The 14,320-nt window shown below is 43.7% G+C and overlaps 3 protein-coding genes and 1 long non-coding RNA gene across 5 annotated transcripts; 3 read left to right on the top strand and 1 right to left on the bottom strand.

The window, feature by feature from the left end:
- Nucleotides 1-1,200: 1,200 nt before the first annotated feature.
- On the top strand, nt 1,201-3,534 carry LOC431314 (scale keratin-like). The gene is made up of 2 exons (XM_428865.5): nt 1,201-1,354; nt 2,661-3,534. The coding sequence occupies exon 2, from the start codon at nt 2,681-2,683 to the stop codon at nt 3,170-3,172; it is 492 nt and encodes a 163-aa protein (XP_428865.2). The 5' UTR covers nt 1,201-1,354; nt 2,661-2,680; the 3' UTR covers nt 3,173-3,534.
- Nucleotides 3,535-7,361: 3,827 nt separating this feature from the next.
- On the top strand, nt 7,362-9,458 carry LOC769486 (scale keratin-like). 2 transcript variants are annotated; one of them, NM_001397631.1, is made up of 2 exons: nt 7,362-7,625; nt 8,639-9,456. In NM_001397631.1, exons 1-2 carry the CDS (start codon nt 7,523-7,525, stop codon nt 9,052-9,054), a joined length of 519 nt encoding a protein of 172 aa, NP_001384560.1. In that variant the 5' UTR covers nt 7,362-7,522; the 3' UTR covers nt 9,055-9,456. The 2 variants fall into 2 exon arrangements, with proteins under 2 accessions (NP_001384560.1, NP_001264853.1); NM_001277924.2 differs by having other exon boundaries at nt 7,594-7,625; nt 8,639-9,458.
- A 1,333-nt stretch (nt 9,459-10,791) lies between these two features.
- On the top strand, nt 10,792-12,134 carry LOC107055102. Its single transcript, XR_001470092.2, has 2 exons — nt 10,792-11,008; nt 11,592-12,134. It is a non-coding gene; the product is annotated as an uncharacterized LOC107055102 (long non-coding RNA).
- A 587-nt stretch (nt 12,135-12,721) lies between these two features.
- LOC408038 (beta-keratin) lies at nt 12,722-14,320 on the bottom strand. Its single transcript, NM_001001310.5, has 2 exons — nt 14,286-14,320; nt 12,722-13,525 (listed from the first exon to the last, which is right to left on the bottom strand). The coding sequence occupies exon 2, from the start codon at nt 13,502-13,504 to the stop codon at nt 13,130-13,132; it is 375 nt and encodes a 124-aa protein (NP_001001310.3). The 5' UTR covers nt 13,505-13,525; nt 14,286-14,320; the 3' UTR covers nt 12,722-13,129.

The following is a 14,320-nucleotide window of genomic DNA, read 5'->3' as shown; positions in this document are numbered from 1 at the left end:
TAACGCCTGGAGAGTGTCTCATGGGTTTATCAGAATAATAAACTGCTGTCATGGACACGATTTTTGTTTAAGAACATATAATTCACATTGCAGCCTGCCCAAACAGCAGTTAAAGACTGACAATATAATATGTAGGAAGTTTGGGGGTGGATGCTGCATGCTTAGCTTCCCCACCCACAGGTGGAGGACCCAGCATCTCTTGTTGTTGGTAGTTTTTGGCTGTGAAGGGGACAATTCAGCTCTGAAGAGCAGCAGCCCCTCCAGGCACCTGCAAGGTTTGCTTCAGTGCTGCTTTCTATTTAGATTCTAGATAGGAAATTGAAATTCAAGCAGAAAAATAGCACAGTCCTTAGGTTTTGGAGTGGTGGGATTTCTCTTAGTGCAGATATCAGCTGAGGGGGTTTCTTCTCCCAACAGTCACTTAAACTGTGCTCTCAGATTCAAGAATAGAAATGGGGCAGAAGTGCTTTGAGTTGTTGACACTGATTCTCAGGAATTTGTGACCTGTAACGCTCAAGTCCAGGACAGTGCTGAGCTGGCAGTTTCAACAAGTTGAGAACAATTATGCACTTGGAATGTATTGTGAAAAATAAAGGCTGGCTCTTCCCTTGTTTAGAGATGTGTTATTTTAATACTGCAGACTCTATGCCATAGATTTGCATAAATATCAGGTGGGTCTCTCAGCCTTTGAAGTGGTTGGAATTTTTTCTGGGCAATATTTCCAAGCTTCCAGAGAACAAGTCTTTTCAACTGCCACAAATAATCCACAATGGTTTGAGAATGTATTCTTACAATTAGATTAAATACGTGTACCTGGATTTAGATGCCTATCAATTATGAAATCATATCACATTAGAACATATAAGTCAAGGTCATTTGTGTTCTTGCTATAATCAGTTCATGACTGTTTTCTTCAGTGGAGAAATATGAAATGAAACAAACTTTTCAGTAGCAGACAGCTTATTAAATGGGTGTAGCTTTGTCATTCCCAGTTGCACATCAAATGACGAAAGCAAAGATAATGGAAAAGCTGAAGAAAAGCATTAGCATTGCTCCTGCTGTACCACTAAATACATGAACAGGGTGATAACAGGAATGAATATGATGTCAAAGTGTTTGAGATGAAAGAGACTTCTGTGACGAAATGCAGCTCTTGTATTTCATGAGAGTTTGAACCAACAGTTGACCAAACTTTGATGACCTCCGTGTCTTATTAATCTGGGGTTTGCCCCAGTTATGCACACATACAAATTGTACCTTAGGTGAGCCCCATGATCTGGGGAACTGTATAAAAACTCTCCGAACTGAGAGCTCTTCATTCCACTTTGCTTGCTTTGTTCTCCCCGTGAAGAGGGTAAGTATCATTCTATCATGATCTCTTGCCTAAAATCCAAATATCTCTTTTTAAATTGTTTTAATTAAATACTCTAAATACTCTAAGATTCTTAATAATGATGGATTCTCTCTCAGTGAGTGTATATTTTCTTGTATAGTACTGGACATCAGTGTATTCAGGTTCTTCAAAAATGGTCATTTCCTCTTAATACAAACTTGAGCTACCAAAGCAGCATTCAAAACTTCAGGAGAAGGTTATTCATGTCACTAGGAAATTTTTAAGGAAGATACACGTAATTTCTTTCATTCATCTTTTTATATGTATTGTATTATGAGGGGATCAGCTTGTCCAGAAAAATGCAGAAATACTGTCTAAAGAGATATTGGAATATAGAGATGAAACTAGAAAACCTTAACCTTCACACTGTCCTTCAAGTGAGCAAGGAGTTGGGCCAAATGACCTTCAGAAATCTTTTCTAATCTAATATTTTCCATGGTTCTATGTTTCAGTGCAGTTCTAGTGAAGAAAGAATTGTTCAGAGGAGGTACTGAGCCTTTTCTGTGGGTTTTCCTGGAAATTGGCTCAGATCCTATGGTGACAATCTTTCTAAAGAGCTCAGCACCCAACAAACGTATCTGCAGTAGAGGCCAATCTATCTCAATCTAGCTGCCTGAGAGTACCAGTTTCACTCCGGAGAAACCAAACAATCTTCTCATCCACCCTCTAACTCTCAATCTACTTTGCAAACTCTTCAGGGCAGGGAATGCCTTATTTAATCTGTTTTTCTAGCAGGCTCAGAATGCCGGCAGCATGATTTTAGCTGTTGCTTTTGGAAACAAGTTACGAGTCAATATGTCAGAGTTGTTATTCCAGCTACCCATTAATTTACTGCAAGAGCTTCACTGGTATTCAGGTTACTCTGCTTTGTTTTTGCCAGTATAAAACAAAATGTGAAACAACCTCTTAGACACAGACATTGTGAGAGTGACTGCAAAATATAGTGGAAGCAATTGGCAAAGAAAGTGGTCAGTTCTTGTAGTGACTGAGAGCTGGGTAGAACAAAGAGCTTTTACTAATAGGAAACCGAGCATGAGAAATTAGGAAGGAGTCTACAAAAGGAGTGACTTTTCAGAATGGAACCTGAACAATGCTTGTTTTTACAAGTGAGAGAGAGAGAGATAGTGATGAATTATATTGAAGGGAAGAAGTAGAGCCAAGATCTGAGAGATAAAGCCATTATTCTTGTCCATATGTCCAACTTTTAAACTCTTTTCTTCAGTAGAGTTTGCGCCTTCCATTTACTCATCATCAGTGTGTATTGCAGCTTACATCCATCCTCAAAAGATGTCCTGCTACGATCTGTGCTCCACCACCACCGGTGGCATCAGTTGCCCCCAGCCCATCGCTGACAGCTGCAATGAGCCCTGTGTCCGGCAGTGCCCTGACTCCACGACTGTGATCCAGCCACCTCCTGTTGCCATCACCTTCCCTGGACCCATCCTCAGCTCCTTCCCCCAGCAAGCTGTGGTGGGATCCTCTGGAGCACCCGTTCTTGGGGGCTCTGGGGGCTCCTCCCTTGGCTATGGGGGTCTGTATGGCTATGGAGGCTCCTCCCTGGGCTATGGGGGTCTGTATGGCCTTGGGAGCTATGGGGGCTACGGGGGCTATGGAGGTCTGTATGGAGCCTCCTCCCTGGGTTATGGTGGTCTGTATGGGGGCTCCTGCCTGGGTTATGGGGGTCTGTATGGCTATGGTAGATCCTATGGCTCCAGCTATTGCAGCCCTTACTCCTACCGGTATAGCAGATACCGTCGTGGCAGCTGTGGGCCCTGCTAAACACAACAGGAAAATCCACTGAATGAAGTACCAGTGAAAAACAAAATGCAGATTTGCCAGCGAGCAGATGAGTGACAGCTTTGTGAAAGCATTCGCTAATCCTGCTCAGGGCTCCGCCATTTGTATGCTCCACACCTCTACATTTTTCCTTTGAATTCTTCTCTGGTACCTTTGTGGGTTCAGTTGTTTATTTCTATTTTATCATGCTTGTTTCTGAGTGCAGTGAGAAATGTAACATAGTTCCTTTCCAAATGCATCTGTCTCCGACATCCTGCGTATACATACTTGATACCGTGATACTTGTTTGTTCTTTCCATTCTCATTAAAATTCCACTGCATCATTAAAAAAAAGAAAAAAAGTGTATTGTCGTTCATTGGTTCCATCCATTCTAAATTTGCCCACTTCTCTGGGTAAAGCTGCTCACTGAACACAGAGCTACAATACCATTGTGCAAACACTGCCCGCACGGTGGAAATCTCCACCAGAAGCCCTTTCTAGATTTGTTTCACCACTGATCTGCACCAACATGGTCACAGTGTACCTGCCATAGATGAGCAGGAGCTTTCTTGACACATTACTCCAATAGACTTTCCACTCATGAGTCTGTGAGATAAGTTTGAACTAAGTACACATTGAGCCCTTGTTTCTTCCACTGCAGGCTTGTAATCTAATGTCATAATATATTCCAACCACAGCCCTTAATGGAAGATTGGTGGCTGATACAGAATTAATTTTGGATTTGGTGTTTCTCTTGCACAGATCTGCCCAGGTCCAGCCAGTTAAATTGTCTTTCTCTGGTAAATCCTGGCTGTGTGTAGGTGACACTTCAGCCAATCCATTTACATATATTCACAGTACTTCTGTTTGGGTTCCTGGTTTTGGGAGTTCTTTGGTTCTCTTTAAGTAACATACATATTAAATATAAATAAATTTTATATGAATATTCTATGGGTAGCCTCAAACCAAGTAAAGTACTGCACCATGTATGGTCTATCTGTTCTTGCTATCAGAAAAGCATGTAACTGTCTCCTGATGAAGCAGATACTTATCTTATAAGATGGTTCCTTCCCGTGGTTCCGCTGCCAAAAGATCTTGGGCTACATATTTACCTACAGCTTAACAGCAGCCAGAAAGGATACACAACTCACCGCTTTGCCTTTAAATGTTGTGGGAAAGACCAGCATAACCAAAACTCTTGTTAAGAGAAGGAGCCCCAAAGTGTGTGTGCTGCCAAGGATCCCACTGTGCTGTTCTGGAGGAAGGAACCAAGGATAGGGCTGGGGAGGAGATGCCAACAAGTGGTGGTTGAGTCACTGCCCTCAACTCAGGGCAGCTGCTGGCACTGGAGCCAGACACAGACTGAACAACAGGAAACATGGCAAAGTGCGATTGAGCAAATTCCCTGGAACAAGAGAAGCTCAGATCTCATGGTGATGGGAAAGGCACAGCAGCCTGGATCCTCAGCAATACGTAGTTCCAGATCATCCCACCCAACTGCAGCCAACCAGCCAAGATCTACCTGGTCAGGCCAATGGAGTTCCTCAGAAGTGTATGAGCCCTCTGAGAAAAATATCTTCAGGTAATAGTTAATCACTGTGTGCTGAAAACACAGGAATGTAGAAGGTAACATGCTTCACCAGGCAAATGGCTGCTCTCGTCCTGTGTCTTGTCTCTGATAAACGTCAGTTCTACATGGCCTGAAGCTAAGTGTAAAAATCCAGATGCAGTCCATTATTGAATGAGAAGGCTCATCCAACTCCTAGCACCCAGGGGGCCCTTTTTGCACCAAGCAAGCTTTCCTCACGTTCCTTTAAAGCTTTGGCTTTCTTCCACATGAACTAAGTTGAAATGGCAGCTGGAAGACCAAGTGGATGCCTTCTATATTAAATGAGGTCCTGGCTGAGGTCTTGGGAGGGTAAGAGTGCAGTTTGTACGGCTGCAGTCAGGGGTTTGGGTTTCTGTTCAGTAGAATGTAACCCCAAGGTCTGGTCTTATGGAGAGCTGACAGCTTCTGAGAATACATGGTGAAAAATACCAGCTGGGCCCTAAAAATCAGAATATAACATTATCACCTCATAAGTGACAAAAGAGTATCTCAAAATAACACAGAAATCAACAGCTTGACTGCTAGGAAATGCTTGGCTCCAAGAAGAAGACAAGAGAAACAAATACAGGGCAGTTCTGAGGAGGGCTTTATATGCATTTCCTCGAACTGCCTGGAGGACCCAAGGCTCCCATTAACTCCAGCCCACATCTATCATACGTGGTTCACCACAAAATGATGAAACAGTTTTTTGCTCAATATTTATGTTTATTAGTTGATTCAAATTCTCACTCTGCATGAAATGCGAATTACAAAACAAACATTTCTTTCATCTTAACACTTAATTGGCAAGATTCATTCCTGGTAACGTTCCATTAACAACATTAGAATGACAGGAGGAATTGCACTGGCTTCACTTATTTACCTCTTCTTTATTAGCTGACATAATGATGGTGGCTCAGAAGTCCACTGTAATTGTCATCTGCTTTCATATGCAAGTTTTCTTTCCATCCTTTCTTACTCACGCTAGATAACGTATAATTGAGACAAAGCACAGCATCTTTCTTGCGAAACCAACGATCTACGTGAGTTTGGAACAGGACCACCTTGCACTTTTTTGGGTGAAAAATCAAGAGAAACATTACAGAGCATTTTTTAAACCATCCATCCCCATGCCCTGGGTGGCAAACTACCCAATTCTGTAGATTAACTTGCCACAATAAAAGACAAATATCTTGTGGAGTATGTATTTTAAAGGAAGCCAAGCATATGTTTCAGTCACACAGCCAAGGCAGACAGCTCACAGGTAGGCTTGGAAAGCACCAGGAAAAGCTTCCAAACATGAGGTTGGAGATCTCTGTGCCTCAATCAGACAAATGAAGAACTCCTTTGGAACAGGAAATCAGCTGAAAGGCTGATGCTGGAAATCATGAGCTGGTGAAAAGGACAGGAAGAATGCACCTGACCAATGCAATTTCAAAATTACATCTCAAAGCACTGGGCTGCTCGAATCTGACCACATACCTGTATGGCAATAATGACACACCAGTTCATACCTAAGCCATTAGAGATGTTTTATGAAGCACTTAAAACCCACACACAAAAACCAATTTAACATTCCTTATGAGTGCTATTGTGCCATGATCCCCCAGGGCTGCCTCAAAAAACCCTCATAAATTAAGGATAATTTCTGGCACAAATATTGTGGTGGATTGCTATTTAACATCAACTGACCCATGAGCAAATGGGGAAACGTAGGGGTGGATTGGGCACTGTTCGTTGCCCAGGATTTCAGAACATGGGTGGGATGCATCTCAATACACCTCCCTTGCTTAGAAACTGGGTGTTTCGTTAATCACACTGTATGTCAACGAGAGCAAAATTGGTGCTTTTTGAGGATGATACAAATACCAGTAAGGGAAGCATGAGGCAGCATGAGTGTCTTGTAGTATTCTTGTCCCTCCCTACTGAGCACAGGGAAAGCCTGAATCAGTGCTTTACACACCACTTGGAATCCGGCAAGGGGATGACTCTGCAGGAGATGTTTTGCTGACCAAGGAAGAAAGAGAAGGAAAATTATGCTACTCCTGTAATATTCCATCTTCCTGCCACCTGCCAGCATGTCTGGGAAGAAAGCATTTAGAGTTGTTTCTTTGGGACATTTCAGTGAAACACAAATTCAGTTCCTCTAGGAGGCAGAGGGATAGATTGAGGCAAACTGTGAAATACATAGGTTTCCCTTCAGATTTCATTTTAATCACTGTTTCAGGTACTGAAACAATGTCTTCTGCCAGTGCTCCCAGGCAGCAAGGAAAATTCAGCATTTCTGAATCAAAGCCCATAGACTTTCCATACCGTGGCTTTCCATAGCGATGGTTTCACCTCCACATTTTGAGGCTGTGGTTGGGAGCAGGACCAGAAATTAGCTTCCATCTCACCGACCATTTCATTGCAAAACGCGTGAGTAGATCAGATTATAGCCCAAGATCTGCAGAGCTCAAATGCAAACATGCACAGCAAGCTACAGCTCTGATTAAAATCATTACAGGAAGTTAATAAAGGAAGTGCTAAATAAATAGAAACAGTTTAATGCCTCCTGTGATGCCAGTGAGGAGGGTGGAATGATACCAGCACTGCAGCTGGTCAATTAAACTTAGAGATGAAAGAGCGCTGGGAGTTGGAATGTGCCTACCACGCTACTCAGAGATTTAGGGTGATTTTGCAAACAGCAAAGCAAAAACAATTTCGTCATTTTGGGAAGTTCAATGTGCTTCAGATTTGGGCTGCTTTATGATTATGACCTCATATGTGTGGTGCTTCAGACCCCCCCAGGCATTGGGGAGAGCTGTATAAAAGGAGCACTGTGCAGTCTGGTTCCAACTCCTCCTGCAGAGTCTCCTCCACGTCAGGTGAGATTTTGTCTTTCTCTTTCCTCCTCTCTCCCTTCATCTTTTATTTTATTATTTGCAAGCTGTGTTACTGGCAAGTTTTAGGGTCAAGACCATGGCTTGGGGGATTGAATTCTGTTATTCTTATTTTGTTCTTCCCATCTGTGAGCAGATTGAAAATATCAGATGGCAGAAGCTGCAAAATGCAGAATTCTCCTGTAGCACTTCAGTTAATACCTAAATCATGGCTGTATCCAAAGCTGTTTGAGGAGCCAGCTGAGTAAAGAGCATTATACACATAGAAATCTTATTGCAAAGTAATCCTAGCTTGTGTTTATCTGACAAAGGAAATCAGCTCTTTACATTTTCCAACTTCCACACTCTGTAGAAAATTGTTATGCCAAGAAATACTTGTATAGAAATATTTCATAGGGTATCTATGTTGCAAGTATATGAATCATGGGTTCAAATTCATCTTGGGCTCTAATTCTTTCAGGTTTTACTGGGGGGATTACAGAGAGTAAGGGAATGTAGAGTTGAAAGAGAGCACTGGAAGTGAATTATCCCAAAGAGCTTAAAACAAAACAAAAAAACAGAAAAGGAGCATGAAACCTGCAATTAGAGCAGTGCTGTGTGCATGTCTCCTTTGCATACTTCCCGAGCCCAAACCTGCCTCTATCCCATTCTGTGCAATGAAGAAGTCAGCTTTGGCGTTTTCGAGGCACATTCCCCAGGGAGGAGAACGTTTGTGTTTAAGCACAAAAAGTGCTCCTGGCACTCTGCTCCTCCTGGAGGGAGTTTAAAAAGAAAGCAAACAAACAGCAATTTCTGAAGGCAGAGGTGGATGTGACTATTTCAGGGATTGCTGGATGGGGAAGATCAAAGAGGTGCTGATTGACAATAAATTCTGTAAACAGTGTCACTGATTTTGCTGGCGCATCAGCCCGTCATTGGGTTGCTCCCCAGCAACCCAACAGTAAATGCTGTGCTCCAGCACACCTCTTGCTCTGTGTTCACTCAACCCTCTCTTTCAGGATCACCTCTCTGCCGAGCCATGTCCTGCTACGATCTGTGCCCCACCACCAGCAGCATCGCCTGCCCACAGCCCATCGCCAACAGCTGCAATGAGGCCTGCGTCCGGCAATGCCCTGACTCAACAGCCCTCATCCAGCCACCACCCGTCGTCGTCACCTTCCCCGGCCCCATCCTCAGCTCCTTCCCCCAGCAAGCTGTGGTGGGCTCCTCTGGAGCACCTGCTTTTGGGGGCTCCCTGGGGCTAGGGGGCCTCTATGGCTCCAGGGGCTCTTACGGCATTGGGAGCTCCTTTGGATATGGAGCGCAGTACGGCTATGGGAGCTCAGCCCTCTCCACGCTCGGCAGTGGGTTCTGCAGCCCCTTCTCCTCTCGTCGTTACAGCCGGATCCTGCGGGGCAACTGTGGGCCCTGCTAAGGGCAGAAGGGCAGAGGAATCTCACATGAAGGCCCAAGCAGAGCAATGAGGATGGGGCTCAGCACACCAGCAACCCCGTTTCCACTTAGCATTTCTGGTCTTTCATCTGCTTTTGGCTTTCCCTTCAGTTTCTGGGTCAGTGTTCATTGTTGTCACCTGTTCCATCTGTCCCAGTTTTGTGGGGCATGCAACATCAGCATCACTCCTAATGACATCTTCACTCCTAATGATCATCTCAGATGCTGAGAACAAAACCAGCTGATAACAGCAGTCTCTCATCTCCATGCAGGACATTTGTTGAGCATTCTCTGGAACTGTCTGGAAACAGTTGTTGTATTTTCACATTCTGTGATATCTTGCTTTGCACACAAAGGCATTTCTTTCTCATTAAAGTTTTGTTGCATCACACAGCAGCCTCCTGGTTTCCCTTCCCCAGTGCTCTCCCACGGGCAGCACCAAGCTGGTAACTGAGAGCTGCTCCTATGAAACACTGCAGCACAAAGTGAAGTTACACAGTGTCACAACTGTTTCTATAATTACACCCCTGAGGAAGAGCTTTCCATCCTCTGAAGGCACAAAAGGTTTCAAGTAAGGTATCTTAACTCAGGTTATGCAAACGTGATTGCAGTGGGGCCTTTCTGTGAGCATTCACAGGGATAATTGTAGGTTTCCATGTTGAGCTCAGTGTGAGTGTAAATGCCACTGAGGTGTTGCACAGCAGAGGTCTTTCCAAATGTAAATGTGTACCAAAAAAATTCATCCATCTGATGCTCAGCCTACAGCACTGCCATTTCTCAGCAGCTGATGTCCCTCCTTGTGGCCTTTCTGCCCCAGTGAGAAAGGAATAATCCCTGTTCCCTGGAAGAAATAACAATCATTCAATATCACGAGCAGCAGACACAGAGTTTTAAGCCGCTGGTAATACACCGGGTCAAACTGTAATGAAGCTGCCAATGAGGCATGCTTGGTGCTATGCAAACAATGAATAACGCCAATCCCTGCCCTCAAGTGCTTTCAGAGCAAGCAGACACAACAAGCAGAGTATGAGCAGCATTGCTCTATCCCCCCCCCCCCCCCCACCTCCTCCTTTTTCCTTGCAGAGAGACATCTTTGTTGCAGAGATTAAAGGCTGTGCTTTCTGTATTGAGAAAAATATTAGATTTTTTTTTTTTTTTCCCCAGTGACATAGGAATTGCATGGCAAAGCACAGGACTGAGCTCTCTGCAATGTCCCCATCTGACAGTGGGTTTATGGTCTCTGTTTCTAGTTTTCTATGCTACTGGTTTACCCTTCATTTCTGCTCCCCTCTCCTTTAGGAAAGAGAAGAAAATAGCAGCAGATAAGGAGCACAGAGTGGAGTATTCCTGTCTGGTATATGCTGGGATGGGGAGAATTTCTATAATGTCAATTCCCATCTCAAAACTCAGATATGCCTGTCACTTAAGTTGCTGTTCTGACTGCAGGGTATGAGTACATGATGATGATGTTTAAGATAGAAAACATTCTGATTACATTTTTTAAAACATAGAACTGAAATTGAGATAATGAAACTGACACATTTCCATGGCTGCTTTCTTATTTTAGCTTAAGATATGTACAGGACAGAGGAAACTCAGACTCAAGACATGACTTATTGTAGAAAAAGCAAAAAAAAAAAAAAAAAAAAAAAAAAAAGATTTGTTTCTTCAGGTTTCTCTGATAGATCATAGAACCATAGAATTATAGAATCATAAAGTCATAGAATGGCTTGGGTTGCAAGGGACCCCAGGGATCATCAAGTTCCAATCCTCTGACATAGGCAGGGCCACAACATCCAGACCTGCTACTAGCCCAGGTTGCCCAAGGCCCCATCCAACCTCGTCTTGAACACTTCCAGGGATGGATCACTTCATTTAAAACATCCAAATCTTCTGAGTTTGGATCCTCCAATTGCAAAACTGGCAAAAGTGTGACTGTAAGGATGCCACTGCTAATTGCTCTGGGATTAAAGCCCTGGAGGAAGCTGGCACCCAACAGGGCACATTTCTATCATGGTTCTCTAAGCCATTGTACCTATGGGACATCAAACAGCAGTGAGAGTCTGAACGTGTGAAAAATCATTAGGCTTGAGTAGGGAGTAAATACATAGTGAATCAATCTATTTAAATCAGACAGGAGAGGCTTAGCTCCCACGGGTATCTGCCTTGAAGTGTGATGTAGTGCGGAGGAGTGTTTATGGACTATGTTTACAACATCTTCATGAATCAACTTCTAATTGCACCGCCTTTGCTGACCGTGTTACCTTGTTCTAGGGTGGGAACACATGTAGATGAGAGTGCAGTGACCTCTATAGTTCAAAGTGAAAGCTGCTGCAAGTTCAACGTAGAGGTGCAGTGAGATTGGCTTAGAAGAGGGTCTGCGTGGGATGAAAATAAACCTATGGAAAAGAGCATCATTTGTAGATATCAGTGGCGTAGGGGTGTGGTTTGAAAATATCTGAGCTGGTTGCCATAGTTCTCTGCATACCTATGCAAATGAATGGTGGCTTTATTTTTCAGACAGCATCCCTGTGGTAGAATAATCATCCAGAGCACAAGAACAAGACAAAGACCTCAGACACATCCTAACAAGAGAGAGTTGCTGCCTGGCCATCAATCTGCAGCCTGTTTTACAACTGAAGTCACACCTCCAGTCTCATTGAAGTTATTGCCACGTGCTTCAACATGCCCAAATGAATTTCTCCAGCATGACTCCGGGCTTTACCTGGAATTAGTTTGATGGAGCAAGGTGAGATTTGCCACTACACTGCATTTCACACAGGGAACAGAAACGCTGAGCAACATCTGACCTCTAGTCCACTGAAGCCCGGTTTGGAACTGTGACTACAACAGCTGCTGGGAGGAATTGAGTGCATCCCATTGCTCTCCCCCTCCCTGTCCTATGCAAGCAGGCTGCCACCAGATGATGACAGCTCTTCAAAGTGCAGATAGAAAAAAACAACAGCTTGGAACCGTGTTGCTGTTCAACAAAGTGAAGTGCTGAATGTGCCCAGAATCAGCATCCATCTATGAGTAGGCTGGAATTGAAGTGCAAGCCTGATACGGAAAATATTAGTTGAATTATACGCATAGGGAAGACGTAAGAATTATTCTCCTATTTGCCTTAGCTGGGGCTGCCAAGAATTTAGAGGTATTAATGGGTAAATCCAAGAATTCATAGAATTTTTGCAAAGATTTGCCATTCAGTTTAAAGCTCCTGCTGGTGATTCCAATGAAAGTTACCCACAGAGTATTACATACTATTTTTAAACAATGGAAAACGTCATAAAACCAACATAAGGTGTATAATTAAGTCAGAGCCTTGGGCAACCAGTGAGACAGGAAAGCCCTTCAAAATCACTTGCGTATGTAACTTTCTTTGCTGGTGTGTAGCAAATACACATCGTAACCACACCTTTCCTGGAGGAAATTTCAAACTTGGTTGTATGAGTTACAAAACATGTTTATTCAGCATGGAATACTGTTGTGCAGAAGGCACTCCATATGGTACCTCTGGTTAAAGGACCTGGTCACCTTCCAGGTTGAGGTGCTGAAGGAGTGCAGACATATGGCTGCCTACGAAGACTGATGCTCAACCAGAGTGGTATATAAACAAAGAATGGGGGACAAAAAGACAAACATGCTCAGAGTTTTGATGCAGAAAAATTTAATGAGAGAATAATAATAAAAAGGACGGAGAACAAAAAATACAGGTGATACATTGTCAGGTTCTTAATAAAGACTGAAGGCAAAGAATTGCTCCAGGGCTCTGCATTCCACACACGTTACTCTTTAATAGCAGGGGAAGATTTACACAATCTTGCACAGCTTTCAACAAGTAAAGATCTTTGATATAACTAGGATGTTACTGTGTGGAGTCACTGGAGAAAATAGTCAGAAAACCAAATTAAATCATTAGCCTGACAGTTGCATGCAAGTGTGGTACTGAGAGATGTACAGTTCATGCCCCGGGAAAGCCACACCACCAACAGAGTTTGCAGAGGTGCATCTTCCTCTGTGGATGGGTGATGGTTTCTTTTCCTTTATTCATTGTGCATTTAACATGGTCTGCAGCTCCCAGCACCGTAACCACCGTACCCATAGGAAGAAAAGGACCTCCCATATTTGTATGGGCTCCTGTAGCCATAGGAGCCCAAAGAACCCTGAGAGCTCCCGTATCCAAGTGAGCTCTCATATCCAAACGAGCTCTCAATGCCAGCTGGTGCTGAGCTGCCCACGATGCTCTCCTGAGGGCAGGAGCTGAGGATGGGGCCTGGGAAGGTGATGACCACAGGTGGGGGGTAGACAACGGCTCTGGAGTCCCCACAGGAGGTGACACAGGGCTGGCTGCAGGCATCAGCGTAGGGCTGTGGGCAGGTCACCTCGCAGGGTGGCAGGCAGCGGGAGCTGATCATCTCTTTGTAGCAAGACATCGTCTAGGAATGGAGATGGATCTGAAACACAATGCCAGGGCAAGAAAAGGATGGAAGATCAGGATGTAGGAATGTCCTTGCGGGGTTCTGCATTGCCTGTGGTTGTGGCAGTGACTGCATAAGGCAAGTCATTGGTTTTCCAACTTTAAGGAAGGGGGAATTGAGGCTGAGAAATGAATGTGCTGCCCATAGCCATTTGGTGAAGTAACAGGAGGGACAGGGTTCAATGTGGGCTTATTGTCAGTGACAGCATTACTCCCAAATCCCACAGGCACTCCTTGCAGTTCCCCTCAAATTCTACTCTATATTATGAAAACTCATAAAATGAACTGAAGAACAGTAGCAAAGCCCTGTCTGTAATAACTGCTTAACATGATGCTTTAGCCTGTTAAGGTAACACAGGTTTCCAATTGCAAAGAATAAGACAAAACATTGTGGCTGGAAGTGTCTTCCTTGCTTAGATTTAGAGCCAGAGTTCACTTTTTATGGTAGTCAATGTGTACAAAAGAAAGCAGATTCCTAAAGGAGGAATGATCAGGCTACAGGACACAGGAATTCACTATATTTCACCATACCTGAATTCACTTACTCTAAACCTTAAACTGCTCTGAACACCCTTTTCTTGCCCATTTACAGCCTGTCACTACCTGGAAGACAGTCCTTCCTAAAAGAAAGCTTCAAACATTTAAATCATTTCTAAAAATCACAGCTCTGTGCCAGTTCAAGTCCAACACTGCTGTAGCAATATCATAAGAACAGAAGGAAAAAGGCTCAGACTTACCCTTTCTCAGCACAGAGCAGCAATGAGAATCGGTT

This window comes from Gallus gallus, chromosome 25 (assembly GCF_016699485.2).
Source record: "Gallus gallus isolate bGalGal1 chromosome 25, bGalGal1.mat.broiler.GRCg7b, whole genome shotgun sequence".
NCBI classification, from domain to species: domain Eukaryota; kingdom Metazoa; phylum Chordata; class Aves; order Galliformes; family Phasianidae; genus Gallus; species Gallus gallus.
Note: the sequence above shows the minus strand (reverse complement) of the source record. Positions and strands in the feature narration are given on the sequence as shown.